Here is a 26,558-nt window from a genome sequence, read left to right on the forward strand (position 1 = left end):
TTAGTTATATGGTCAAGTGAAACATTAATAGACAGGAAATAGGTTTTTGTCATTATTTGATATTTTTGAAGCACAGAAGGGAGATCTGGGAATTTGCCTTCACAAATTCAAACAAACTAAAACGCTGTACGAATTGTTGTGTGCGCTCTAAATTGACCTTAATTGGAAAGGAAGAAAGGAAGGCATTAAAGCTACAAACATACGTGAGCTGCAGTCGGCTCCGATGAAGCCTGCGGGACAGTGGCAAGTCCCCATCCTGAAGTCACAGCGGCCGCCATTAAGACAAACGCATCGAGACTTGCAATTTGGTCCGAAACTGCCTGAGCGACACCCTGAAGACATTTAGCAAAAAAGAATTTGTGGAAAGAAAACATATCAAGACGTAAAATGGTCTCAGACAGACAAACGGATGGTTACAAATATGACCTGTGGCTCAAGTCAAGTCAAGTCCACTTTATTTGCATAGCATGCTTGAGCAACTCAAAGTACTTTACATGAAAACAAAACAATATTGTCTTGACAATATAAAAATGTAAATGTGTCATGTAAAAGCTAAGGAAGCCTTAAGCATTGCGTTTGAATATTCAAGCAGAAACGAGCTGGTCTTAAAAGTGTACTCACGTAACTCACAACTTGTCCCGTAGTAACCAGGTGAACAAGTACACTTCCCCGTAACGGGATGACACTGCTCATGGTTTCTTGAACACTGGCATGGCTGACTACAGTTGTTCCCAAACATACCGGATGGACAAACTAACATAAAAAAAAAATAATGATAAAAAGTCACCATTTAGCAAAAACTCAAGACAAACATGATTAATACAATTCCTTGCAAAAGTATGAACCCGCCTGTGAAAAGCCTTTACATTTAGCCCAAAAAGTTCCATTTTGGTCTCATCTGACCAGAGCACCTTTTTCCACTTGATTTGTTGTGTCTCCTCGGTGGCTTGGCACAACCTTTTTTTTGTGTGTGTGTGTGGGGGGGGCAGCCATTTTCACTAGATCAGCCCCCGGCTGTTTCACTGGATTTTGACTGATTTTTCAAGGTCCACAGAATATTCTGTTCTATTGCTATAAAACATGGAACCTACAAAAAGAAAGATTATAGTCTCTTATTTCATCAGGAAAAAAAAGTATATTTGTATCTGTTTGCGTTTTGCAGCAATTAGCATTAGAATATAGCTAAGTTTCATCATTATTCACATTTATTCCTGTTGAAAACACTGGCAAAAACAGCTTGAAGCAACAAGGCCCTGGCTGATCTCTTGTACTCTGCTGCCACCTGCTGGCCAATTTTTGCTATCACTACCATTGCTTTAAGCGAGCTCTTCATGTTAGAAGTTGTATCAAAGCCTTCTGTATGCTCTAGCATAAAAAATGGTTTTTTTTAAGTATTGTGTAATAAAATAAACCACAATTCCCAAATGACTATTCACCCTTACTTTTTTTGGTACGGGGAAAAAAAATACAGAAATAAATACATTTAAAATAAACCCTGGAAGCTCATGTTTGATAAAAAAAAAAAGAAGAAGCCTAAACCATGGAAATTTTCACTATAATCAAAGTTAATTTTAATTAGTTTTTATAAACATGAATGCAGTTTGAGTTACTTTTCACTTCGTAAAACCATTTTCATTTTTTCTGTTTACGAAAATGTTTTTCACTTTTACTTTTTTCATTAACCTGGTTGCACACTGAGTTGCATTACATTGATCTAATCTTTTTAAATGCGCAAAAGCAGCAAAGAGGGCCTTCATATATTACATAATTAGAGCTGTCAAAGTTAATCGAGTAATTGACAAGTAATCGATTATCAAATTAATCAACAGCTATTTTAATAATCGAATAATTGTTTGGAGCCATTTATTTTTATTTGAAATTGTCCAAAACCTCTGATTTCATCATATCAACAGTAATTGTTCACTGATTTTTGTAGTCTTTTATGAAAGAAGACTGATTATCATCTGCGTTTAATCAAAATAAGACAGTTGCAAACATGTGTTTTTACTTTGGAAAACAATGACCGAACCGGTAACGTAGTACAAGATCAACCCCCCTTTTTTTCAAATCACTATACAAATACGAAGTATGAAATCAACACCATTGACTGGTTAATAAACAGTAATCAGGGGACTATTTTTTTTGATGCACTTTAATGCAAAATTTAAATGAATCTGATTAGTCGATTAATCGAGTGAATAATCGATAGATTAATCGATTCTAAAAATATTTGATAGTGACAGCACTATGCGCAATGTTTGTGTAGTAACAAAGCCTTTCTCTCCTGCTTGACTGTAGTGTGTGAACATATAAAAACTTTCCATATTAACTGGTCACAGAAAACTCATCAACATTCTCTGGTGCCCAAACCCAGATAGGAAACACTTGGCAGCATTTTTTTCCACACACCCTTTCTCTACGTAAGAATGAATGCAATCCTGCGACCATCAGTCATAGTGCATGAATGTGTGAACCCAACATGTTTGCGGCTGAGATCGCAAGCAGCGTGGGGAACAGATAAGAAAGGACTCCAGACTAAAGAGGCAATTACGGAGCTGTCATTATGCATGTCTGCCTTCCAAAAGCCCTTATCCGCCACTGAGAAGACAAAAACAATGCTTTCTGTTTTACTTGGCAACTGGTATGTAACATTTATCAGATTTCTGGGGAGTTTGTAAGGAGAGGAAAGGAGCTGAGGTGGTGTTTTGGGGGTGGGCTAGTACGTAGATGGTATGGACCACAGCATGAAATATTGCATAAAGCAGTGTAACTGTGAGCGTTTGCCAGCAATACATGAAATATTTCCCAGGATTCTTAAGTAAAAACATCTTAAACAGGATTCATTTTAAAGGGTGGAATGTCAGTCGTACCAATTACACAGAGATTTGTTGTTCAACAATCATTAATCTTCACTTGCGTATCCAACCAGAAGAATCATGGCAAGGAACTTTCTGTGGGGTTATAGTATCACATTTAGCTACCAAGTTGTTTCATTAGCACCTTGTTTTTTAGTTTAAAAGGACAACACATTTTCCTCTCCTTGATATTTACATGGCCTCTCTAAACACGTGAACCAAAAGCCTTCCCAACTAAATCCACATTTAAATATCACCACCTTATGTTGCAATTATATAAACTAGGGATTAGCATCGCTAGTAGCGTACTACTCGGATGTTTGTGCCAATATTTTGCGGTCGGGTTTTAAAATAAGGAGATAGTAATTGCTTTAGCAGAGATTAACCACATGATGTTTGAAGCGTTGGGAACGGCCAGCGACAAAGATGCCAAGCTTCATCAAGCATTTAAGTTAATTTCTTAAAATGTATATTTACTTGTACATTTATGTTTCCAGAATTATTATTTACACATTCATACTTTTTGTTTTTTAGTACAAGTAGTTAAGTTGATGTGTGGAATCTGCTCCTCTCCGTCTTTCACTTGCATTCACCTAAAGTATGCTAGCTTCTGATTGGTTAGTGTTAGCCAGTTGATCAGGAAGTGTTGTAGCTGAGTAAAGTTTAAATTAAGAATGAATCCGTCTCCATCCTGCCTTTTCATTTTATTTTATTCATTTTTCATTTTCATTTTCATTTATTTTGAAGTCCAGTAATCGTGCCTACGGGTTATGCAGTACCTTGAGAAAACAGTATTGACTCCTACCGTGACCAAAAAGTGTGGCAGGTTTATTTTGCCTGACCGTTTCCCAAGATGGGAAGCACACGGTCAATTGACTGATATGCAAATATGAATGTGACTTCATTCAATGAGTGTTTTCCAAACTTTAAGTTTGTTGCACTTGGCTCATCTCCAGTCGGGCTCGCATTGGCAGCGGCCAGTCACGTGACGGCAACATGAGCTATGGACAGTCACACTAATCCATTGGTACGAGCAACAACAGACGCACTGATTTGCATTCAGAAGGCAAAAGAGCTTTTTCAAGTTTCTTTTATGCTTGCTATGTGCTCAGACACAGCCAGAAAAAAAAAGTTTACAACGCTGCTATGTGATAGAAATGAAGCACATATGCTTCAGGGTGTGTTTGCTCCTTTCACCAAAAAAGTTATTGCTAATGTCTCATTCTCGGATAATTGTGTTTAAGGAGAGGATGTTCAGCAGTGAGGACCTCCCTCACACCCCGTTTTAATGATGTGGCTTACATTACCCAGAATGCAAAGAGGTCCTGCCCAGCCAGCAATGCATTGGCAGGCTTCTGTGATGTGGTGGCAGCGGGCATCATTCCTGCACCCTCACATCTGGCCACAGTCAAGATCGTAAAAGCCGTCAGGGAACACTCTACGTCGAGATTAAATTAGTTTCTTTTCTTTTCTTTTGTCAATCCCCTCGTCTCATTCGACTCTTCCGCTACTTGTCCTCACTGTCTTACCACCAACAGAAAATGTCCAAATCAAATGGTTAATGTTAATTTATAGAGCATCAGCATTCATTAAGCAAGTTGATGTCGCGCACGTGTGGTGAATCTGGGACACATCAAAGTCAGCAGCAGCTCGGAGGCCAATCCCGATTTGGGGCAAGAGAGGCCGTAATTCCAGCACCTGCTGAGTCTGCAGGCCCCACCAATGCACGACTAAACAGAACCAGGTTACTGCGCCCACTTACACCTCCATGACAGGCTGCAGCTTGCTGGAAGCGTCTGTTTCTCATTGTCAAACCAAGACAGAGATGGTTTAAGAGTGTAGTCGGTCGACAGGTTTGGTAAATAAATGAGCTAACAGTACTGTGTCAGTGGTAACATGAACATTTATACTGACATGAGATTTGTTTGTGGTTGTAACATCTTGACATCTTAACATAGGGATGGGTACCTTTTACATTTGAACCGGTACGCTTCCAATTCTCAGTACCTGGGAATCAATAACAATCAATTACTCAATGGTACCAATTTTCTGTAATTTTGTACTTTTTTTTTCTTCCTTTTTTTTTCTGGAGAGCTCAGTATTGTTCATTCGGTAATTTTACCGATTTGACATGTCATCATCATTGCTCTTTTTTTTTTTTTTTTGTTTGTTTGTGGGTGAGTATGTGTATGTGCGTGTGAGTGTGTACTTTTGTACTCTGAGTGTAGTTGGTCTCTCTCCCTCTCTCTTTTTTTAATTATTTTTTTATTATTTAATTTTATTTTATGTATTTATTTGGGTGGTTATATACAGTGATACCTCGGCTGACAAACGCTTCAGCTCACGAACTTTTCACCTCACGAACATTAAATTCGCGAGCATATAGTCTCAGCTGATGAACTAGTTTTCGGCGGACGAACCAAATCTCGCGACACGAGAAATCACGAGAAGCTGACGCACGCTCACGGCGTCCCAGTTCATCACCCCCTTTCTTTGAGTGCGGACGTGGTTTGTGTTTGGTAGACATTTTGGACTATTTTGGAGTGTACTTTTGCTATCATGGGACTGAAAAAGACCCAACCACAGGCTAGTGTTAAGCCTAAGAAGACCTTAAAGAAAATTACGGTCGAGCAGAAGAAGGAGATCATCGAAAAACACGAACGAGGTGTGCGTTTGTGTGACTTAGTTAATTACAATACAATAGCACATTTATTATACATAAAATAAGGTATATTTTGTGTAGTTTTAAGGCTTATTTAGTAGAAAATTATGTTTTATGGGGACCTGGGAACGGATTATTCTCATTTTAATGGTTTCCTATGGGAAATAAATGTTTGGAAGACGAACTTTTCGCCTCACACACACTTTCTGGGAACCAATTAAGTTCGTGAGCTGAGGTATCACTGTATATATATAATATAAATCTGGACGTTTGGGACAGAATCTAAACCAATTATCTCAGCATTGAGGAGTTTCAATAGACCACCTTTTCTATCCATAAGGGAAGCAGTGGACCGTGTAACCAAAGGAAGCCACAAATTGGGGTGCACCAGAAATGTGGAGTTTTGGTGGTTTCATATATTCAGGGTGTTCCCTTAACTTTTTACATAATTTCTTCCTTCCTCTGATGCTGTCCACCCCTACTTTAAAGCCGCAGCCTCAATGTGAGTGGCGCACACATCCTTTCAGGCATTGAACCATCACTGTTCCCACGCTGACAGCGTGACATCTTAGCCCGCATCTGCAGTGGTTCAGCTGTGATGTCGTTAAAGCTGGCCCACTGAGGATGCTGGCACCATAAATGAGCTCTATATGGTAAAAGGGTTTAAAAAATAATAATAATAAAAATAAATAATAATAGTAAAAATAAATAAAAATACAAATAATAATTTGTCTTCTGTTTACTGTTTTTTGAATGTTACTGTTTTGATTTAGGTTAAAATAATTTTTGTTAATCCAAATTGTTTCTGAAATTATGCTATAGACTGTTTGTGGCAACATTTTCAGCATATCTGATATAGTTTTTGCACAGAACTAGTTTTGCTGTAGGGTTGCTTATGTTCATTAATAATAAGCCAGTTCAAATCTAAAATAGCCCTTAACTTAGTTATACAAGTTCCCAAATAAAAATATCCAATAGAATTCTGATGCTTAAGATTCCCTTATGCTAAAATACTAAAAATATTTTCAAATGCAGGCGACTACCAGCTGGATTGACTTAAATCTATAGGGTCCATTGATGTACAGTATGTAACTTACCTTTATGAATGTGGTCTGGCTTATTTATAGCAAGAAAGGGGTGACTAGTTTTCATATTAACCACGGAAGCCTGTGCAGAGTCTGCTGGTACTTGTTAGTTTAGAACCGTCCCACTTCCTCTCGCCGGAGTTTATAGGTAGGCACAGAGGAGCTGGTCCACGAAGACTACCGCACACACTGTGTCATCACTGAAAGACTCCCATCTCGGAGCTAAATGAGCTCTTTAAGACAAGAGGATTATTTCCAGATCCCCGCTTGTGTAAGAAAGAGGGCTGTCAGCCCATAAAGCAGGTCCACGCAGGACCACACAGTCACTGAGGAGACCACAGAAATAGAACGGATAAAGAAAGAACAGAAGAGAACTTCCTGGTGCCATTTAAGAGTGATACATTGAAGAAAGAGAACAATAACGAGTCAGCGTGACAGTGGAACAACATTGCTATTTACCGCAAACTATTCTGAATTGGACATCAAAGTTGCAAAAGCAAGCAACAGTTAGCACCAGTGTCAGCATAACAGCCTGTTTCCACTGGGGAAAAAAAAGTCTGACCAGGACCTCATAAACGCTCTGTGAAACAATGTTTCTGCCATAGAAACGAGCTTTCTGAGTCACGTACTCTTTGTCATGAATCTCATTACGGTATGTGGACAAAAAATATCCCACTGAAAGGGAAGGCCATATCTTTCTATTTGGATTCTAGAAAAGAAAACACCCAATGAGATCTGGTCCGTCTCACAGTACAGGCCTTTTTCTGATTCCTGTCCAGCAGACTGAGAAACTGAACACCTCCGCTTGAGGGGAAAAGGCCTCCAGAAAACAAAACCTAGACAGACTGATAGGCCCATTTCCACAGTAAGGTCCAATCATGACGTGAATCATTAGAACGTTATGACTAGAGACAAGAGGCTCTGCTCTAAATGGTGTGTGGCCATTATTTTAAGAGCAATATCTACTGCTGAAGTGGAATTACGCTTTGGCCCTTGTGGTGTATTTACAGTAAATCTTAGAAGACCGTCATTTGAACAACTCCAGCCAATTATTAGACAGTTAAATAAAGGCATCAACCTGCCTGATTTTCCTATGAAATGGATAACGACATAGAAGAAAAAGACACGCTATTAATAATAATGTACAATCCAAGATGTAATACTCAATGCATTGCGGAATGTGTGGGGTTTTAAAATGGTTTTGCCACTGACATAACAATCCCCCCCCCCTTCCACACACACACGCACGCACGCACGCACGCACGCACGCACGCACACACACACACACACACACACGCACGCACACACACACACACACACACACACACACGCCTCTTCTTTTTTTTCTTATCCAGTTGAGTCGTGAAACTAGAAAACTAAATCTGCAGCGACCTCTGCTGGAATAAAAAATATTACTGTTGACATTATTTCCTCCAATTAAAAAATATATATTACTGTATTACAAGAAAACGAGGGCCACAATATAGTATTATCAAGAGGAAAATGAGGGCCACCAGACCCCAAAACAATGAGCTGAGAGCAAGCATCAAGAAAGCCTGGGACCCCCAGCCAAAGCCACGGCTCATCGAGGTGGTGATTAAGGCAAAAGGATTCCCAAGCAACTGCTGAAGATTGACATATCGTTTTAAAAATACCATCCATCCATCCATCTTTGCTTTCCATGCAAAACACTGGGAAGTATGCATGGTGATTTCTTCAAAGTATTTACTTTTTTTTTTTATGTTTTCATTTGTTTTGTGAGCTGGAAGCCCAAATAATGTAAAGATAAACAAATAAATACTTGAAGTCACTTAAATTGTGGGTCCTGAATCTATAATCTATGAAAGTTTGACTTTTTGAATGGAATTATGAAAATTATCCAACTTTTTCGAGGATATTAAAAAAAATTGACGACCGCATGTATATGGTATCAAAGAACAGAAAACTTGTGAATGAATTTTACAGAAAAGCTGTTATGACTAAGCACAAACACATGGTGGCAGCAGACGCTGGCTAAACCTCACACTGTGCTGTAGCCATCAATCAGCAAGCATAACTTACTTTCTTCACATTTGTGTCCAGTATAGCCGGGCTCACACAAACAGTGACCAGTGAGAGGGTCACAGCCCACAGATCTGTTTTGGCACTGGCATTTATTGATGCATCCATGACCCCACCAACCAGATTCACATGTTGCAGAAGAAAGAATACATGACATATGTCAGCTCTACCCATACCTTCCTGCTGGACAGGTTTGGCACACACAACACTGAATAGCAACTCAACAATTAGTAAAACACGACTAGTGTGAGCATACCTATCCCGAACCCCTTTTTTTTCCACATTGTCATGGCCAACAGGCTCTTTTGCAGTTTGTAACTCTTCCTCCTATTTTTGCACAGCTATCTACCATCCATCCATCCTTCAATTTTCTTTAATGATTGTCTTCATGAGGGTCATGGGTCGGCTGGAGCCTATACCAGCTAATTTGGGGACAACCACAAGGCAAATATACAGAGGATGAACAACTGTTCACATTCATATACTGCTATAAGGACAATTTAAAGTTAGCCAAAGCCAATTAGCTGAAGAAGCATGTTGAAGCACCGGGAAAAGTCCACGCAAGCACAGGGAGAACATCGAAACTCCACATAGGAATGTCGGCTGAGATTCAAACACCAAACCTCAGAACAGTGGTGCAGATGTGCTAACCACTTGCTCACATTTTTGTTAACAGCTAGCAACAATGTTAGCGAGTCTAGTCTAGCTAGTAGCTAGCTTAATATCAAAGACCTAAACATGGACTTTTTTTTTCTTTTCTTTTTTACAGACTGAGGAAGTTTTTGCCTGTATTTCTTGCCTTTATGATGGGACGCTTCATTTGGTTTAACTACTATATATTCTAATGACATCCAAGTCAAGCGCTAATAATAGCAACTACAAGAGCCACTTTAGAAAAATATGAATCCACAGTTTTGGACACTTAGAGAGACTATTCCCTATTCAAACCCATTTATTTTTACAGTTATTTTGACATACTTAATGGAGCACAAGATATGGTGTATTTATACAAGCATTACATTACAACCACATGAGGGCGCTGTATAGCAATGAGTTGACCCTGCGCCAACAAGTCAAACCTTTGAGCCATAAATGTCAAAGTTAAAGCTAAAATATCATATTTCTGTTTTGCAATGGTGACACACATTTTAGTTGCACTTAGGAGAAATTCAATGAAGTTTGTTGTCTTACACAGCTGACATCTCTTCCCATGAAGGCCTGCAGGACATTGTTGGATGCACTCCCCACTCTTGGGGTCACACAAACCTCTACCTGGGCAATCACATGGCTGCTCACAACCTGCGCCAAAGAAGCCCGGCTCACATTCTACAGTGGGACACACAAACATGTACTTGTACATATACACAGGAGAACAGTTGGCACTCACGGTAACGTCTTAAAATGAGATTTCAGAGCAGTATACTGTCTCAGCTGCTCATGCTACTGAAGCCCTACTATTGCAAATAATGTGATTTTTTTTTGACACTTCACAATGACAAGGTGATATATTAATGTGTTGGAATTCAGGCAGTTGACCTGTGAAGCTAAACCATGTGGACATAATGAAGCGTGCTTCCCTCATAGCAGATATTGCTGCTGTGGGCTAAGCAAATAAATACATTGAGAACCGTTTTTCTGTGAAGGGATTATACCTTTCTCACATTGTGAGCCGTGGTATGCAGGCTTACAGATACAGCTCCCCATCTTGGGGTCACAGCCAGTGGAATGTTCTCGAACGCAGTCACATTCCTTGGAACAGCCAGCGCTGTGCGTCCACCTGGGACAAGCTGAGGACAGGAAGAAAAATATGACATTAAACTGTAATTGATTATTAGCATACTGGTAGTAGGCTTTATTTCTAGTCTTGAGCAATTTGCATCCAGCAAAAAAGATGCATATGTAGACAACCTGCACATATGTTTGTGTTTCCTTCTTTATGAGTTCATTGTGGTCTAAGGGGAATATGACCCCACCCACACACAAAACTAGCAGCTTAGCCTTCCAAAGTATTACATTTTAGAATTTTCATGCCGCTGTACTTTGTTACTTTTCTGCTTTCATTCTGAAGTGCTAGCTCTTTGTGAATGCCTTTCAAAAAGCCCACTGTTGTATGGAATGCAGTAAAGGGTACTATAGGTGTACAATTAAGGGTACTGCCCCAGTAACAAGCCACTGGACAACTCAAGGTACAAATTTAGTACCTTTTTTGGACAGTGTAAATACTGTTGCCATAAAAGATTAAGGCTAATGTATCTAATTTTTCAATTCAATTCATTTAATTTCATTATTTCCTTTCATAAAGGTTGGATAGTAGCCATGCTTAAGGTTAGGCAACTTTCCTAAGCTTTTTTAAAATATAATCAAGCGTGCGGCGGCTGTGACTAAGGGTGTAGAGAGCTGTTCAATCCCCACTCTCCCAAAGTCATCTGTCATTAATTGAGTCCTTGAGCAAGACATTTCACACACATTTTGAAAAATCCGTGTGGGTGGAGTCAAACGTTTAAGTCCACCCGACGTGGCGGCACGCCTCAAACTGCACTCTGCATCTTGGGCTACTTGGGTTGGAGGGGCCGTAGGCGAACACTGGCAGCCACACTTCCGTCAGCCTGCCCCAGGGCAGCTGTGTCTACTAAAATAGTTTACCGCCAGCAGAGTGTGAATGTGTTAGTTGCAAGAATAATGTATCCATTGCATTGTAAAGCGTCTTTGAGTGTCTAGAAAAGTGCTGTGATTATTATTATTATTATTTAAGCTCTCCCCCAACTACATCAAGGTCATGTTGCTTGTATACGCTTGTAAAAAAACAAAAACAAAAAAAACTGAATCCAACTCTCTCTTTCTCTCTCTTGCTCTTTCGCTTCCTCCAATTGAAAGCCAGCAGACACCAGTGTCTCATAATTGTCAGGCTAACTTTACTCATTAGCCAACTCTGAAGTAAACAAATCAACAAATCAAAATTCTAACCAGTTAATTTTCAAAAATGCTTTCATGGCAATACTTTAGTGAATTTAAGTTCAGAAAATGAGTTTTGACATGTACGTACAGCAAATGTCAGGTACTCAAGACTTCATTTACATGCAGTCAATAACCCTTTCAAAACCTAAATATTGGCAACGGTATTCGGGTTTTGAAAGGCCATTGGTACGGTGGCTGACTGGTTAGATGCTAACCAGCCCATGGCCTCAGAGGTCGCGGTTGGGTTGTGATTGGGGCGGCGCCATCTCACCTGCTAAACGTGCCTAACTTGATTACACTGATTTCTCTGCGATGTTTTCATGCTATTTTCTGTTTTCATGACAGCAACAATTACACAGTGTGTATCTATACACACATAATACGTACCTGTGTATAAGCCCATGCTTCTCGCGGGTAACCCACCAGAAAAAGTCAATCAGAGGTTAAAAAAAAAAGCACGACGACGAGCAAAGAACCATACTCTTGGAGCAAGGAAGAAACCAATTACTTTCTTAATGAGGTGAGTGACATGCATATAATGATGTCTATTTGAGTAATGACTTGTCCGTCCGAGCATGGCGGTTTCGATTGGGATATTTCAATTGATCACAACGACTACGTCTACAGGAGTCCACTCACACATGTAAACGAGTTATCCCAAATGCTTCAGAAACCGGAATATTGACCTTAAAGGTGCTGTCCGGTTTTTCCTTTGCCGTTTGTAAACAAAACATTCAAAACTGACACTCGAGGAAGCCGAGGACGGCCGTCAACCAGGAACGAGCATGAAACCAGCCCACTAATCAAGAGCGGGGGTTCGCTCAGCCGAATTTGCATATGCAGACAAGACACAGGACTCAAACTCCTAATACATCTACGGACACAGTCCACCAATCAGGAGCAGAGGTTCACATAGCCAAATTTACATATGCCACTGATAGTACTCTCTGCCCAGAAAAGTCTTGGACAGGCCAAAACACATCCTTCGGACTAAACCTTTAATTTGAAAATTGACTGCATGTAAAAAAATAAATAAAATAAAATTAAAGACTCTTACATTGGTATTATTGTACGAGGTGACTAAATTGTATCAATTGCTCAAGTATCGCTTTCAGGTACTTTATACAGGTCTCCAGACTGCCCCTAAATAGTGGCATTTTTCTCATAAAATTTGAGACAGTGCAAGTAAAATTGTCACCTACTTGTCCCTGTGCAGCCAGTAAATTTTCAGATTTATAGAAAATAAATAAATAAATAAATAAAATACTGTTCTTGAATATTTTCTGTTGCTCACAAAAGTCTGTCGGCGTATTTGTTAGTAATCTCGTGAAAATGAGCAGAGTGCATATTTACTTTGCAGGTCAATTAAATTGGCCCTAAAATTTCTACTTGCACCTCTAAAATTTCAGATTAGGAGCCAAAAAATGAGTTAGTCTGTGTTATACAAGACTGTCCCCTAAATTAGACCTCTGCAAAAAAAAGCACAATAGATTAGTTAGTGTGTTTTACACCAAACAATCATGTATTACTCTTTTGTACATTTGAATTGAGACAAGATTGTCTTTCTGCAGATATTGATTAAAAGTCGTGAAAATAAAAGACAGATGCAAGTTAAAAAGAATGCTAACTATGCATTGATTAATCATTCTTGGGAATGCAAGATTTACATGCAATGTGCCAAGACCGTCCCCATGCAGCAGCAAAAACTCCACTCCACCCTTGTCCTGCTTGACAGAGGCTTTGTGTGAGGTGCAGCTGGAGTCTCTGGTTACACCCTCTCCACCCTCCTAATGTCGCGCTGCAGGATGGAGCAGGCAGCTGTGGGAATCTAACAATATTTCTCAAGCACATTCTCCCATCATTCTGTTTCGTTGATTGGAGAGTGAGCCACTTTCATACTGAAGAAAGAACTCTGCAAGAAGAAGTCTTCACAATGTCAAATCGGAAACTGAGAGGCGATCCTAAAACACTCGGGGGTGTCAACATGGTGACAGAGGAGCTAAGGAATCTTTACTACAAAAGACTGCTGCCGATAGAGAAGCACTATTCCTTCCATCACTACCACTCTCCAAGTTACGAGGATGCGGATTTTGACAGCAAACCGATGGTGCTGGTGATGGGTCAGTACTCAACAGGAAAGACAACTTTTATCAGGTAATGCTGATGCAGTTAAACGGTATCCAGCTGAATGTACAGAAAAGCACATTTCAGTGCCATTTTCTGTTTTTAGATATCTAATCGAACAAGACTTTCTGGGAAGCCGAGTGGGGCCAGAGCCAACCACTGACTGCTTCACAGCCCTCATGTACGGGGAGGCGGAAGGAATCATACCAGGGAATGCACTCACCATGGATCCCAAAAAACCATTTCGCAACCTTGACCCTTTTGGAAATACTTTTCTCAACAGGTGAAGCAAGAGAGAATGTGTGATCATATACTGTACACTAACCTGCGCTAACAATAAATGTAGTCATGTGGTTATTGTGTAAATGTTAAAAATATCCATCTTAAAGTAGCACTAAGGAACTTTTCAACCATAATAAAATATTTTCATAGCTCTTCTGATGAAACACAGACTTAAAACTAGTTGAATGGTACCTTTGCCATGGCCTGAGGGGGTCTGTATTATTTTTACTGGCCATAAGATACTTTGAGGAGGATGGTAGGAACACTGCCACACAAATAACTACACGTGCTGACTGCTTTATGGCATACGTCACTTCCCCCTTTCCCCATTCGCTACAAAGACGGAAGTGAATTTGAATGTCGACGCACGATTACTGCTCTCCTGGCAGAAGCCACAAAACAACTGAAAAGTTTTTTCTGAGGAGGCAAAAAAGAACAAGGGAAGCTACCAGAATAAAAGGACAGTCAAGGATTAACATTGGCTCGGCTTTCACTCGAAAACTACGCAATGCGCTTGTCCTCATGGGAAATGTGGTTTTCCTTCAGGCATAACATTACCGCTTTTGTCCATATGGCGCCGCCATAATCATCATAAACTGAAAATTCCTAAGTGTTGCTTTAATGGACCTAAACTTGAATGTATAGCCAAAACATTTATTGGATATATATGATTTTTTTCTCCTGAGAAGATCTACTGTAAGTCCAGATCATCGTATAAATAATGTTGTATAGTCGCTTAAGATATCCGAGGATTGATGTGATATACAATAATTTACAGAGGTGGGCATTCCGACAGTAGTGACGGACAGTCCATCAGCTCGTCACTGACAAATGATGAGAAACTTTTCTTTTTTATTATTTAAAAAAATATATATACTGACTAAGCATTGACAGAAGCGGGTTTTCATCAGTCAGTGTAATTGTAAAAAAAATAAAAAATAAAATAAAAAAAGTACCGGTGGCCCTCTCAGTCCGTCACTGACAGACGCCCATTTTGTTGGCTAATGGTGGACTGATGGACAGTCCGTTAGTACTGATGAAATGCCCTCTTTTGTCTGTCCTGAAGTAGTGGTGACAAATTGATGACCAATGTGTGGTTAAAATAAAATGACAGACTGACAATTACAGTTTAGCTAAACTTGAAAAAATGACAGACTGACGATGATGGAAGGGTGTCCATGCCGCTGGCTAGTGACAGAACAGCAAAATTTGGTAAATTGCCCACATCTGGTAATTAAATTTTGGGGAATTTTGACAACAGCATCTCTGAGCCTTCACATTCACTTTGCAGATAAGTGCATTTCTAGTTGTAAAAATGTATAATCATTTATATGCAGATTTCAGTGTGTGCAGATGCCCAATCAGGTCCTTGAGAGTATCAGTATCATCGACACACCGGGCATCTTGACTGCAGCAAGGAAAAAACTTAGCAGAGGTGAGTTAAGATACCAAATATTTGTTTCTTCTTTAGCATTTGCACAGTGAATGCCTCTCACACTACATATCCAGTTCGTATGAAAATTTTTGTAAAATCAGATGAGGCAAAGTAGGAATTTGATCGATGCAATACTTAATCACATTTTTTTGAGTCTTGACCACAGCAGATGAGAACAATTTGACAAGAGTTGGAACATTAGCAGACGGTACCAAATCTGCTTGACTTTTTCGACACATTCATCTGTGGGTGTAACTGAAACGGCTTGCAAACAGTGAGGGCCTCTGGGATATGTTACATGTCTCTCACTGTTTCCTTGAGGCAAAGGGGCAGACCCCATTACCATCGACGTTAATCAAAAGCGTATGTTCCTTCCCCAAAGGCTACGACTTGCCAGCAGTGCTGCGCTGGTTTGCCGAGCGTGTGGATCGGATCATCCTGCTGTTCGACGCACACAAGCTGGAGTTCTCGGATGAGCTCACTCGGGCTTTTGAGGCTCTGTTTGGCTACGAGGACAAGTTACGTGTGGTTCTGAACAAGGCGGACAGGGTGGATTCGCAGCAGCTCATGAGAGTATATGGCGCCCTCATGTGGTCACTGGGGAAAGTGTTTAAAACCCCTGAAATTTTGCGAGTTTACATTGGATCCTTTTGGTCAGAGCCAAGACAGATGTGTGACCACTACCAGCTAATAGACTTGGAGGAGGAGGATCTGTTGACTGACATAAGAAACCTCCCACACAATGCTGCTGTGAGAAAACTGAATGACTTAGTGAAGAGAGCTCGACTCGTGAGGGTAAAATATCTGACAGCAAAGACATTAATGATTTTCATTCGGTGCTGTTTTTAATATTTACTTTCTCGATCTCTCTCAGGCTCATGCACACATCATTGGCTACCTGAAGCAGGAGATGCCGACTATTTTTTGCAAAGAGAGCAAGAAGCATAATCTGATCTACCAGCTTCCAGTCATTTTCACCAAGATCCAGCAGCAACACGGCGTTCCAGCGGGAGATTTCCCCGACTGCACCAAGATGCAGGTCACACTGAAATGCTTTATTAAAAGAGCTTAACAGAGGCCAACCACTTTTGGAATGGCTGTGATCCAGAAAATAAATATCCCTTTCATGACCTTGACATAAGCTTAAACCTAACCCAAAGTAGGTCACCTATGAAATGCATTTGGAATATTTGTTCCCGAACGCAAAGTTTGGCGATAACAAATGAAAACATAATCAACTATAATGAATAACACTTGTAATGATAGCCAACATAAAACTTATTTTTAACTTAATACTCTACTATGGAATATTATCAAATCTTGTATACTTCTTGTATGCTAGCAGCATTTTTAAGATATAGCCTACTTTTTTTGGGTAATATGCTTTAGATCAGGGGTGTCAAACTCATTTTTGTCACGGCCACTTTGTAGTTCTGGCTTCTCTCTGAGAACCGTAATGACGGTGAAACCATGTTTAATTGTCTCACCGTATTATTACATATACACGACAAATTGACAGATAACTAGTTTTGAAATCAGAAGTCAAGAATCCTAGTTTGTTGTTTGTTGTTCAAATTACTATAAGAAAGGCAACAAAAAAATCTTGGAAAATCTCAACATTATTTAACAATTTAACATTTTGGTGAAAGATCCTGGATGTTGACACACATGATTTTCTTACCTTCACAGACCACATAAAATGATGTGACGGGCCGCATCTCACTCCCGGACCTTGACTTTGATAGCTGTGCTTTAGATGATGAAATCCCCAATTTTCATAATTGCATACAGATTATGATCGTAAACTATATCGTCATCCTCTCATCGCCTAAGTAATTTTTTAAGTAATTTTTTTCTGATTTTTCAGGAAATGCAAAACATTTAATCATTTGCATCACAAGGAGATAATTTAGGCACAAAAAAAATTTGCTGAAATCAGAAAAAAATGATTTAGGTGATTATTTTAAGAAGGCGTCAATATTAAGATTAGAACAAGTACTAATTAATACGGAAGAGGATTAGGGCCAGTGAAGGGGGGGGGGGGGGGTTAGCAGGATTCTCACTTTATTCTCAGAATTCTGACTTTAAAGTCAGAATTCTACTTTAATCTCAGAATTCTCACTTGTATTACTTTATTCTCAGAGTTCTGACTTTTAAGTGAGAATTCTGACTTTAAAGTGAGAATTCTGACTTTAAAGTGAGAATTCTGACTTTGTGACATAGAACTATGGGGGGAGGTCAGAAAGTAAGAATTATGAGAATAAAGTCAGAATTCTCACTTTAAAGTCAGAATTCTGGCTTGAAAGTGAGACTAAAGTGAGAATTCTTATTTTAAAGTCAGAATTCTTATTTTAAAGTCCGAATTCTGAGATTAAAGTGAGAACTCTCACTTTAAAGTGAGAATTCTGAGTAAAAAGTGAGAATTCTCACTTTAAAGTCAGAATGTTGAGAATAAAGTCAGAATCCTGCCAACCTTTTTTTTCTCTTCACTGGCCCTAATCTCTTCTAAATTAACATCATGTAGGCTTCTCCAGTTGTTGTTTTTTCCCTAAATGTGATCTGACTCAACTAACACTAACCCAATTTTATTTTTTTTCAGGAGCAACTTCTGAGTCAAAACTTCTCAAAGTTCAAGAAACTGAAACCAAGTCTGATGGTTTCCCTTGACAAACTCCTAAACACTGACATAGCTAAACTGGTGCCCCTGCTTCAGCAACAAGAATTTATCAATAAATCCCTCCCTGGCGTGCTGGATGGTGAGTTCCTGGGAACCTTCAAGCGTGAGCATTACAAGAGGCATCCCTTCAAGGAAATTAAAGATGGCGACGACAGTGAACAAGATTTCACTGAATGGATAGTTGAGAAACATAAGCCAAAGTATGACGAGATCTTCTACAACCTCAGCCCAAATGGAGGCAAACTTAGCGGAACCAAAGTCAAAGAATGGATGACAACGACACTTCTGCCCAATTCTGTGCTTGCTCATGTCTGGAGGCTGTCTGACATTGATGAAGATGGTATGCTGGACAATGAGGAGTTTGCGTTGGCTGTCCATCTTATTGAAGGAAAACTGGAGGGTCATTGGCTCCCGCGGGAGTTGCCCTCTCACCTGCTACCTCCTTCAAAACGACTTTATGTGACTGATGAAGGGATCTAAATAAGACTTGCAGTATGGAACTGTAAATATGTAAATGACTTGTATAGATTGTTTTTAAAAGTGCATACACCAACCACAGTAACAGTTTTCTTCACTTTGAGCCATACATCCTAAATCCTGAACGCATTTTATATGACATATTTGTAATATTTTCATATTAATGGTTTAATTAAAAAATGCATTTAAGAGTTTTGTAATATTTCATTGCTTCCTGTGAGAATCATTAACACCTTTAAAAAGTCAGCACTAAATTCAAATTGGTACTCACGCAGATGACAGTGTCGACCATATAATCCTGGGGAACACAGGCACGCTCCATATAAACGATGGCAGTGTCCATTGTAGGGACAGTTGCACTTTCTCATGCAATTACTTCCGAAATAGCCCCTTGGACAACCTGCAAACATGAATGATAACAGACAACCTGGGATAATCAAAGGCCGACATTTTCATGAGAATACAGTAAAACTGAATTTTATATGAAGGGAATACTTTGATGCGGATGTGTGTCAATTTGTGTACAAATACAAACCAGCCTCGCAGAGTTGACCTTGTACCCCCGGGGGGCACAAACACCTCCCAGACACAGGGTCACATGTGCCTCCATTCTTACACTGGCACACACTGTTACAAGTTGACCCATAAGTTCCCTGTGGACAAGCTGGAGAATAAGGTGGATCTTGAGAAAATACATTGACAACCCTGAGTTACCTAAAGATAGTCGTAAATAATATACTGGCTCATATGTAAGGAGTTAAGAAGGTGCTATTGTTTCGGTTTCTGTTGGTATGTTAGTTCATTAATCGGCTAGCAGAATTACACAAAAACTACACAACCCAATTTGAACAGAGGAAGTAGCATATGTATAAAGGAAGAAGCAAACATTTTGAGGATTGTATAAAGGTGTGGATGTGGCAATTTTTTCCACTGTCTTGTATAAATGAATGCCATACTCCTCATGGTCAATGAAATTTGAAGAGCACTTTCAGCTGGTTTAATTGGGCTTCCATCACTCATAGAGAACTTGCTCTAGCTGCTCTTCGGCAACAGATCCAAGACTTCGTGAAAATAGAGAAGGAGCACATGGACCAAGGAAAACCCCATTCACTTTTGGTGACAGTCAAGAATTGAGATAAAAATTGTGTGTTGTCACTCGTGGTATGAGAAACAGAAGTGGTACTGCCTGTCCATTCATGACTATTAGCTTTATGCATGAACCAGAAAACAGCCTGGTTTGCATAGAACAATTGTTCTTAAACTTGTTGGAGGTACTGAACCACGCCAGTTTCTTAAGCGCATTCACCGAACCAAAATGTGATTTATTTATTTTTTCTAATATAAGGTTTGATATACAGGCAGAGTAGCCTTTTCATCAAATCTGTCTGTCTTCATCTTGAATTCACAAAGCGTTGTGTTCTTGTATTCCCCATCTCTACATCCCTCCATAGAGCAACTTGGATTTTGCTCAAAAATATCTTGACACTAGCCTTTTTGTTTGACCATTTATGACTCAAACATCTTCCAATTAACACATTAGCTGTTCACAATGGGTATTCTTGCAAGCCTCTGCCCAATAGTTTTCACTTTCGACTGGATTTGGGTTTGAATTTCCCACCCACTGTCTGTGGATGTAATGCCATGCAGAGTGTGCAGTTTCATTTTTCAGCCACAGGTGGAAGTAGCAACTTGAAATTCAATTCCCTGCATTGAGCAGCTTTCAGGAATTGTTCCTTTAGTTCTACTAGATAGCTAGTTGTGCTGGACTAGAATTGCTCAACTTGGCATTGCAAATCAGGCAGTTTGGACGCTGACTCCCATCACTCAACTTTATATTTATAGAGTTTTGTTAAGATGGAACACATGAGCAGCAGATACAATGAAAACAGAATTGAACCCTGTGGAACACCATATGTTCCGTTATACATGTGAATTCATATTACACATTTTCGTCCAACCACTTTCTTTTTGTGCTCGATATAGTTGGTATCAAGGGATTACAATAATAAAATAAATCACACGACGTACCATCACAACAGTCACAAGTCGACTAATGAGCCACAACAAATTCCCTGCAAGCAAGGAGGCGTGATCACCTGCAGCCAATAATGGCCAAGCGGGCATACTGTATCATCACGAATCATGTGAGTTGGGTGTGTGTCTTGACCTCCGCCAAACCCCTGTGACTGACTCAGAACTGCTGGCTTAGAAGCATGAATAAGGCACTCAATAAATTGTCACTTTTGTTAACAAGGCCATCATACTGAGTACCATCGTTGGTATAATTTTTTATAAAGTATTTTGTATTCAGATCTCATTATCGTATGCACTGCGCAAAAAGGGGTCCAGTGCATGTGCATCCAAGCAGAACCAGGCACATTGGGACTGTATAATCTGTATAAAATTTGACATTCTAACGGACTTATCCCATGTGTTTTTCCCCTCATGAGAACCAGCAGGACTCAGGTTCAGACCAGAGACAGCCATTAATCACAGGAATGCATGGGAAGAGTGGACAATTGCTTTTAAACCCAGCAATGAACATCCTTGGACTCCGGCCTGCTGTGGGCCTCGGCCTTGGTAAGGTAGCTCACAGATTGATTCCCCTGGTGCTTTTTTGTTCGGAGGTCCATAAACAACCCTCTAACCTACGCAGGAGAGCTGACAGGTTTTGATATATGACCCTGGATCGATGCACGCAGTAGGCTATCGCACTCTAAAACTGGACCACACTTCTATAGGTAGCACAAATAGAAATAACAGATGGATTATCCCAAGAGATGGGGAAGATGATGGCTTTGTGCCTGCGTGCGTGTGTACGTGTACATATTCATGGCCAAAAATAACTAGTTAAAGGATAAAAGATAGTTTTGGCAAACTACATATTCTTTCCCTGCTGCTGCTGCTCTGTGTGAATTCCCCAAACAGTCTCTCTTTATCGCAAAAGTGAACATTGTCAGTATTGTGAGTAATAACATTCTGTATAGAAGAAGTAAGTTTACTGGAAATCAAATTAGGGGTGAACAAACAAGCAGGTAAAAACAAAATCCTTGGTAGTAGGTTTTGTATCTCAGTTAAATCCTACAAAGAGACAAATAAAAACAAATCTCTTTACAGCATTTGAGAAACTAAAGAGTGTAGTGCCAACTGTCAGTAATGCAAAAAGCAGATGTGACAGGCACTCCACATACCGAATATAATAAAATGTTGTACTTACTCTCATTGCAGATAACGCCAGCCCATCCAGGTGAACATTCACAGCGGTCTTTATTTTCACCACAGTGTCCATTTACACAGTCTTCACATCGCCAACTGCAGTCCTCCCCAAAAGAGTTATCCAGACACACTGACAAGAATGAAAAGTTAGTTTTCTATTGTCAGAAAGGTGCATACTTGCTTTTGTTGTACCGATTTGGCTGTCCAATCTAAATTCTTCTCCACGTTTTAGGAGGCTTTCAAACTCTTCGTCATCATCACTAGCATCATTTTCATCATCATCGTCACTTCCATAGCGGGAATGTAATGCTGCTGTGTAATGGAGAAGCTGGGGAACGTTACGAAAGAACAGCTCTGGTAACCTGTAGGCTTCCAGCTGCTCTTCATCTTCTTCCTCCTCCTCCTCATCTTCCTCCAACTCTCTTCCATATAAAGCTAACAAAGGCGACACAGAATGACCATATGTTACAAATGAGTTGTATGACTGAATTTCATAGATTGCAATGCTGGGTTTATGGTTGGTCATAATCTCATATTGTTGCTATTGTAAATTTAAAGGGAGTCTATAGTTGAAAAACAAACTCACGTCCTTCCTGTGTTAAAGCAGGAGATAGTTAGGCTACATATAAAACTGGAAATCACAAAATTCATGGAGGAATGTATTTTAAAATGCATCTTTTATAGAGTTAGTTCAAGGTTACTGACAGATGCAGGTGTGCTGATCTTGATCCAAGCGGAAACCTTGTCGGCAAAAACACTCATATGTTCCCAGGGTGTTGACACAGGCATGGTTGCATCCTGACGTCTCTGCCAGGCACTCATTGATGTCTTATAGGATAATGGAAAATTACACACACACACACACACAATAAATAAATAAGAGAGGGGTTGCAAAACACTTATCATAGAAATAAAAAGTAATAGCAGAAAATGGATGTCACATACCGTAATTCAAATTAGGCAATTAATCAATCAATGGTGTGACACTTGATCTTGAATAAATTAATCCTAAAGGTGAAGTCAACCTTAAACATTTTTTGATAATATGTTATATGTGACCTCACTAGTCTAAACATGAAATTCTGATTAATATTACATTTGTGAAATATAAGTTATGCAGCTAAATACATCCATTCTCATCCATCTCAGGGGGCGGCCATTTTGCCACTTGCTGTCAACTAAAGATGACATCACAGTGGCTCAGGACTGAGCTGTAATTGGTTGCTACCTGAGGCATGAGCAACTGCAATGTCATTTTCACAGGACGTAGCAAAATGGCTGCCTTCTGATATTGATAAAAAGTGCAGGATTTTGCTGCTTAACTCATATTCCACTAACGCAATATTAACCAGAATACTGTATTAGACTAGTGGGGCTGCATAGAACATATTATTGTAAGAATTTTTGGGGAGGTTGACTTCCCTTTAAGATATTTTTGATGTTGTATCCAGTTTGAAAAAGACCTTTTTCAATTCCAGCATGTCTGTGCCCCAGTGCAAAAAAAAGGCCCATAAAGCTATGATTAGATGAGGTTGGTGTTTATTTATTTTATTGTATTTTATTATATTGTATTGTATTGTATTTTATTTCATTTTTTTTATTAAAAAATATATATACATTAATTTATTTTTTATTTTTTCAATTTTTTTATTTTACCAGAATGTGAGGTCAGCAAAATCCAAAAAAACTATTGAATGTTTTTTTCTGGATGATGGAAACAGGGGTGTAGGTAAGCGGTGTGCAGGTGCTCAAGTATGCTGAAAGTAAGAAATAGTTTTTTGTTTTTGTAACAAAAAAAATCCAAAAAACACTGCTATAGGTTACATCAATTAATAACGCAGTTATAATAATAGTAAGTAAGCCTAATAGTAATAAATCCTAGAATCGAAATAAAATGTATTGTGGGCTGAGACAGCACTATTAAAAAAAACAAATCTAATATGAATAATAATAATTGGAATCTTGCCATGTAATATTAATTGCACAAACGCCTTTATACCACGGTTACTTAGCATTTTCTGTTATTTGTCACAAGATCTGGAATAGCTTTTGTTACTTGTACATGTTTTCGGATTTGTGTGCAGCATCACAGTGCCACAATACAAAAAGCATAACAAAGACTAGATAACCCGCCAACAATCCAGAATTCTTACCGTCACAGCCACAGCCATCTGGGTTTAGTGTGTGGCCAGCTCTGCAGCTGCATTCGTAGCCGCCTGGATAGTTTCTGCAGAGGTGGCTGCAGCAGGATTCGCCATTGACACACTCATCACTGTCTGAGGTAGGTACACAGCAGTACATTGTAAGATTTAGCATGCAGTAGAGGGTACATGATGCCAAAAGAAGTTCTTACCTACACAGGTCTTCCTGTCCTGGTCTAGCTGGTAGCCATGATGGCAAGAGCAAAGCGGCCCATTGGTGGTGTGCTCACACTGATGAGAGCAGCCTCCATTATTCTTCTCACAGCTGTTAACAATCTCCATCTCTATGCCTGCAGTGTACAAGTGTGCACAACCACAACAAAGACACAGCATTTTTAGCAAATTAGGACAAATGAGTTTGGTTTGGAATGCAAGCAAAGGATTCATGCAGTGCATATGAAATGTACTTGACCATTCACAATGCGTGCTCAATGAAATGTCCACTGGTGGACTAATGCGTCAGTAGTGTTTCTGCTATACTGGGTCGCTGGTGGAAAAAAGATGTTATCTTTACTCACGGTAGCACCGTTTTCCATCTGCACCAAGCTCAAAGCCCGGATGACACACACATCGAAAGGAGCCCGGCATGTTGACACATCCATGGGAGCACTTTTCATGACCTGAATTGCACTCATCAATGTCTGTTGATGACAGGATATGCTTGCTTGGTTATTTTAAACACATGGCAATGTGACACTAATGACAGAAAAAAGGCTTACAAAAGAATAGATCCTTGACAAAAACATCTTGAATTATTTTTCAGTGTCATGGACACAAGAATGTATTGTTAGCTCAGACTGGGATTCATGGACATGTGCATTTCAGCTTGCATGAAATAAAACTGATCTATCATGGCAGGATTTAAATAAATTGTCCCTCTTGGTTCCGTTGAATCAATTCTATTATATATGGAAAATGCCCACTGAAATACACAGGCATGAATGTAGCACATGATTACTAATCATGTTCTAATCTTTGATTAGAAATGAAATAGTGAAGGCAGATAAAGCAAATACTATTGCAATTGTTTGGAACGGGTTTTTGTACAGAGATAGACAGATATTGAACCAAACATATTTTACGGTTCATAGAAAATACCAATACTTCATTCATCAGCAACAACACCTGCACAAATTATTGGGACAACATAAAGTTTTACTACGGTGGAAGACAATCTCTTCTGGGACGCTGGTCGACTTGCAATTTGATCAAATATAGAACAGAATTTTCCCACAGGAAGTTATTTGAATTTCATTAATACATTTCAAGGTCAATACTTTATTTTATTTTAATTTAGTTCATTCTTAACTGTCATAGATGTTTGAAAATAATAATCACACTTAACGCGGGAGCTTATTTATTTATTTATTCATTCATTTTTAAGAAACCACCATGCTGAAGAAAGAAACAATTAGAGACAGCAGGTGTGACCGACAAAGTGTGTCAGTTAATTGCAGTGAGCGCACTTATAGTTGGTCATCGGGGCACCCGAAGCTGCATACTGACCTGGTAGCTTTGACTTAAGCAGTTTTGCTGAAACTATTTTGGAATATCCACCTCTGGGAAATAAGGGAACATCCCTTGCTTGCTAACAACAGGGACTAAGACTCGCAAACAAAAGAAAGAAAGAAAGAAAGAAAGAAAGAAAGTAAGAAAGAAAGAAAGAAAGAAAGAAAGAAAGAAAGAAAGAGAAAGAAAAAAGAAAGAAAGAAAAACAGCTGAGAGGATTTACGCCCAATTCACACTCATTGCAGAGCGGTTTCCGTACGGCATCCGCACGGACTGCAATTCACTCCGTGTGCGTTGCGTGTGCTGTACGTGTCAGGAAATCTGCACCCGCCAGACCACAAGATCACGGGGGTTCACGCTGGCGAGTTGAGTTCACGCAGTAACAACCGTGTATATAGAGCGCTACTGGTAAACAATAGCAACACTTGCCTGTCGTCACATTGCTTTGCTTTTTGGACATTATTTCTGGGACTTCTACTGTGACTCTTCGACCATAGGTAAGTATGTTTTGTGTTTAAATAGTGTTATTTTGTCATGTTTAATTTATTCTGAGCTTGTTTTTTTGTTTTTTAAATGTCCGACTCATATAGTTAGCTAGATTCCCTTCCAAAAAATCGAGTTCGCAAATGGTTTTATTTTGAAATATACCAGATCTACCTTGATGTCGATGCCAGACTTCCTGTCCGGCTTGTGTAATTTCTTCAGCTTCATGAAAATACGCATGCGGAATCTGGAAGAAATAGAAAGCTTGCGGAAACCATCCGTAGCTCCGCATCTGATATGCACCGCATAGGCCTAAGCACCCCACTGCAGCTGGTGTGAATGGACTTAAATGCTTTCTATTCCTAGCGGCATCCGTACGGATGTCGCTCCGCGTCCGTCCCGCAGTCAAATTGGGTTATAGAAGTGTTGCAGAATTAATAACAATTCTACTCAACAGTTACATGTATCACTTTTCTTTGATTTTAATTGTTTGCGCATTTAAAAAAATAAAACATCAAACCGATGAATCTAGTGTT

At 39.5% G+C, this 26,558-nt stretch overlaps 2 protein-coding genes across 2 annotated transcripts in view; one reads left to right on the forward strand and one right to left on the reverse strand.

Annotated features, from left to right (window-relative positions):
* Positions 1-26,558, reverse strand: part of egfem1 (EGF-like and EMI domain containing 1) — a 50,322-nt gene that overhangs the window by 8,620 nt on the left and 15,144 nt on the right. Inside the window, exons 9-20 of the mRNA XM_077566911.1 lie at positions 24,549-24,671; positions 24,183-24,320; positions 23,983-24,105; positions 22,535-22,657; positions 22,022-22,264; positions 21,831-21,959; positions 19,149-19,277; positions 18,885-19,013; positions 10,316-10,450; positions 9,855-9,989; positions 622-753; positions 204-332 (exon numbers count right to left, since the gene is read on the reverse strand). Coding sequence (XP_077423037.1) covers positions 204-332; positions 622-753; positions 9,855-9,989; positions 10,316-10,450; positions 18,885-19,013; positions 19,149-19,277; positions 21,831-21,959; positions 22,022-22,264; positions 22,535-22,657; positions 23,983-24,105; positions 24,183-24,320; positions 24,549-24,671 — 1,668 coding nt within the window. The remainder of the gene's footprint in view (positions 1-203; positions 333-621; positions 754-9,854; positions 9,990-10,315; positions 10,451-18,884; positions 19,014-19,148; positions 19,278-21,830; positions 21,960-22,021; positions 22,265-22,534; positions 22,658-23,982; positions 24,106-24,182; positions 24,321-24,548; positions 24,672-26,558) is intronic.
* On the forward strand, positions 13,552-18,711 carry LOC144052096 (EH domain-containing protein 2-like). The gene is made up of 6 exons (XM_077565916.1): positions 13,552-13,772; positions 13,849-14,025; positions 15,362-15,459; positions 15,842-16,254; positions 16,334-16,498; positions 18,059-18,711. Exons 1-6 carry the CDS (start codon positions 13,552-13,554, stop codon positions 18,614-18,616), a joined length of 1,632 nt encoding a protein of 543 aa, XP_077422042.1. The 3' UTR covers positions 18,617-18,711.

The sequence above is a fragment of the Vanacampus margaritifer genome, chromosome 5 (assembly GCF_051991255.1).
Source record: "Vanacampus margaritifer isolate UIUO_Vmar chromosome 5, RoL_Vmar_1.0, whole genome shotgun sequence".
NCBI classification, from domain to species: domain Eukaryota; kingdom Metazoa; phylum Chordata; class Actinopteri; order Syngnathiformes; family Syngnathidae; genus Vanacampus; species Vanacampus margaritifer.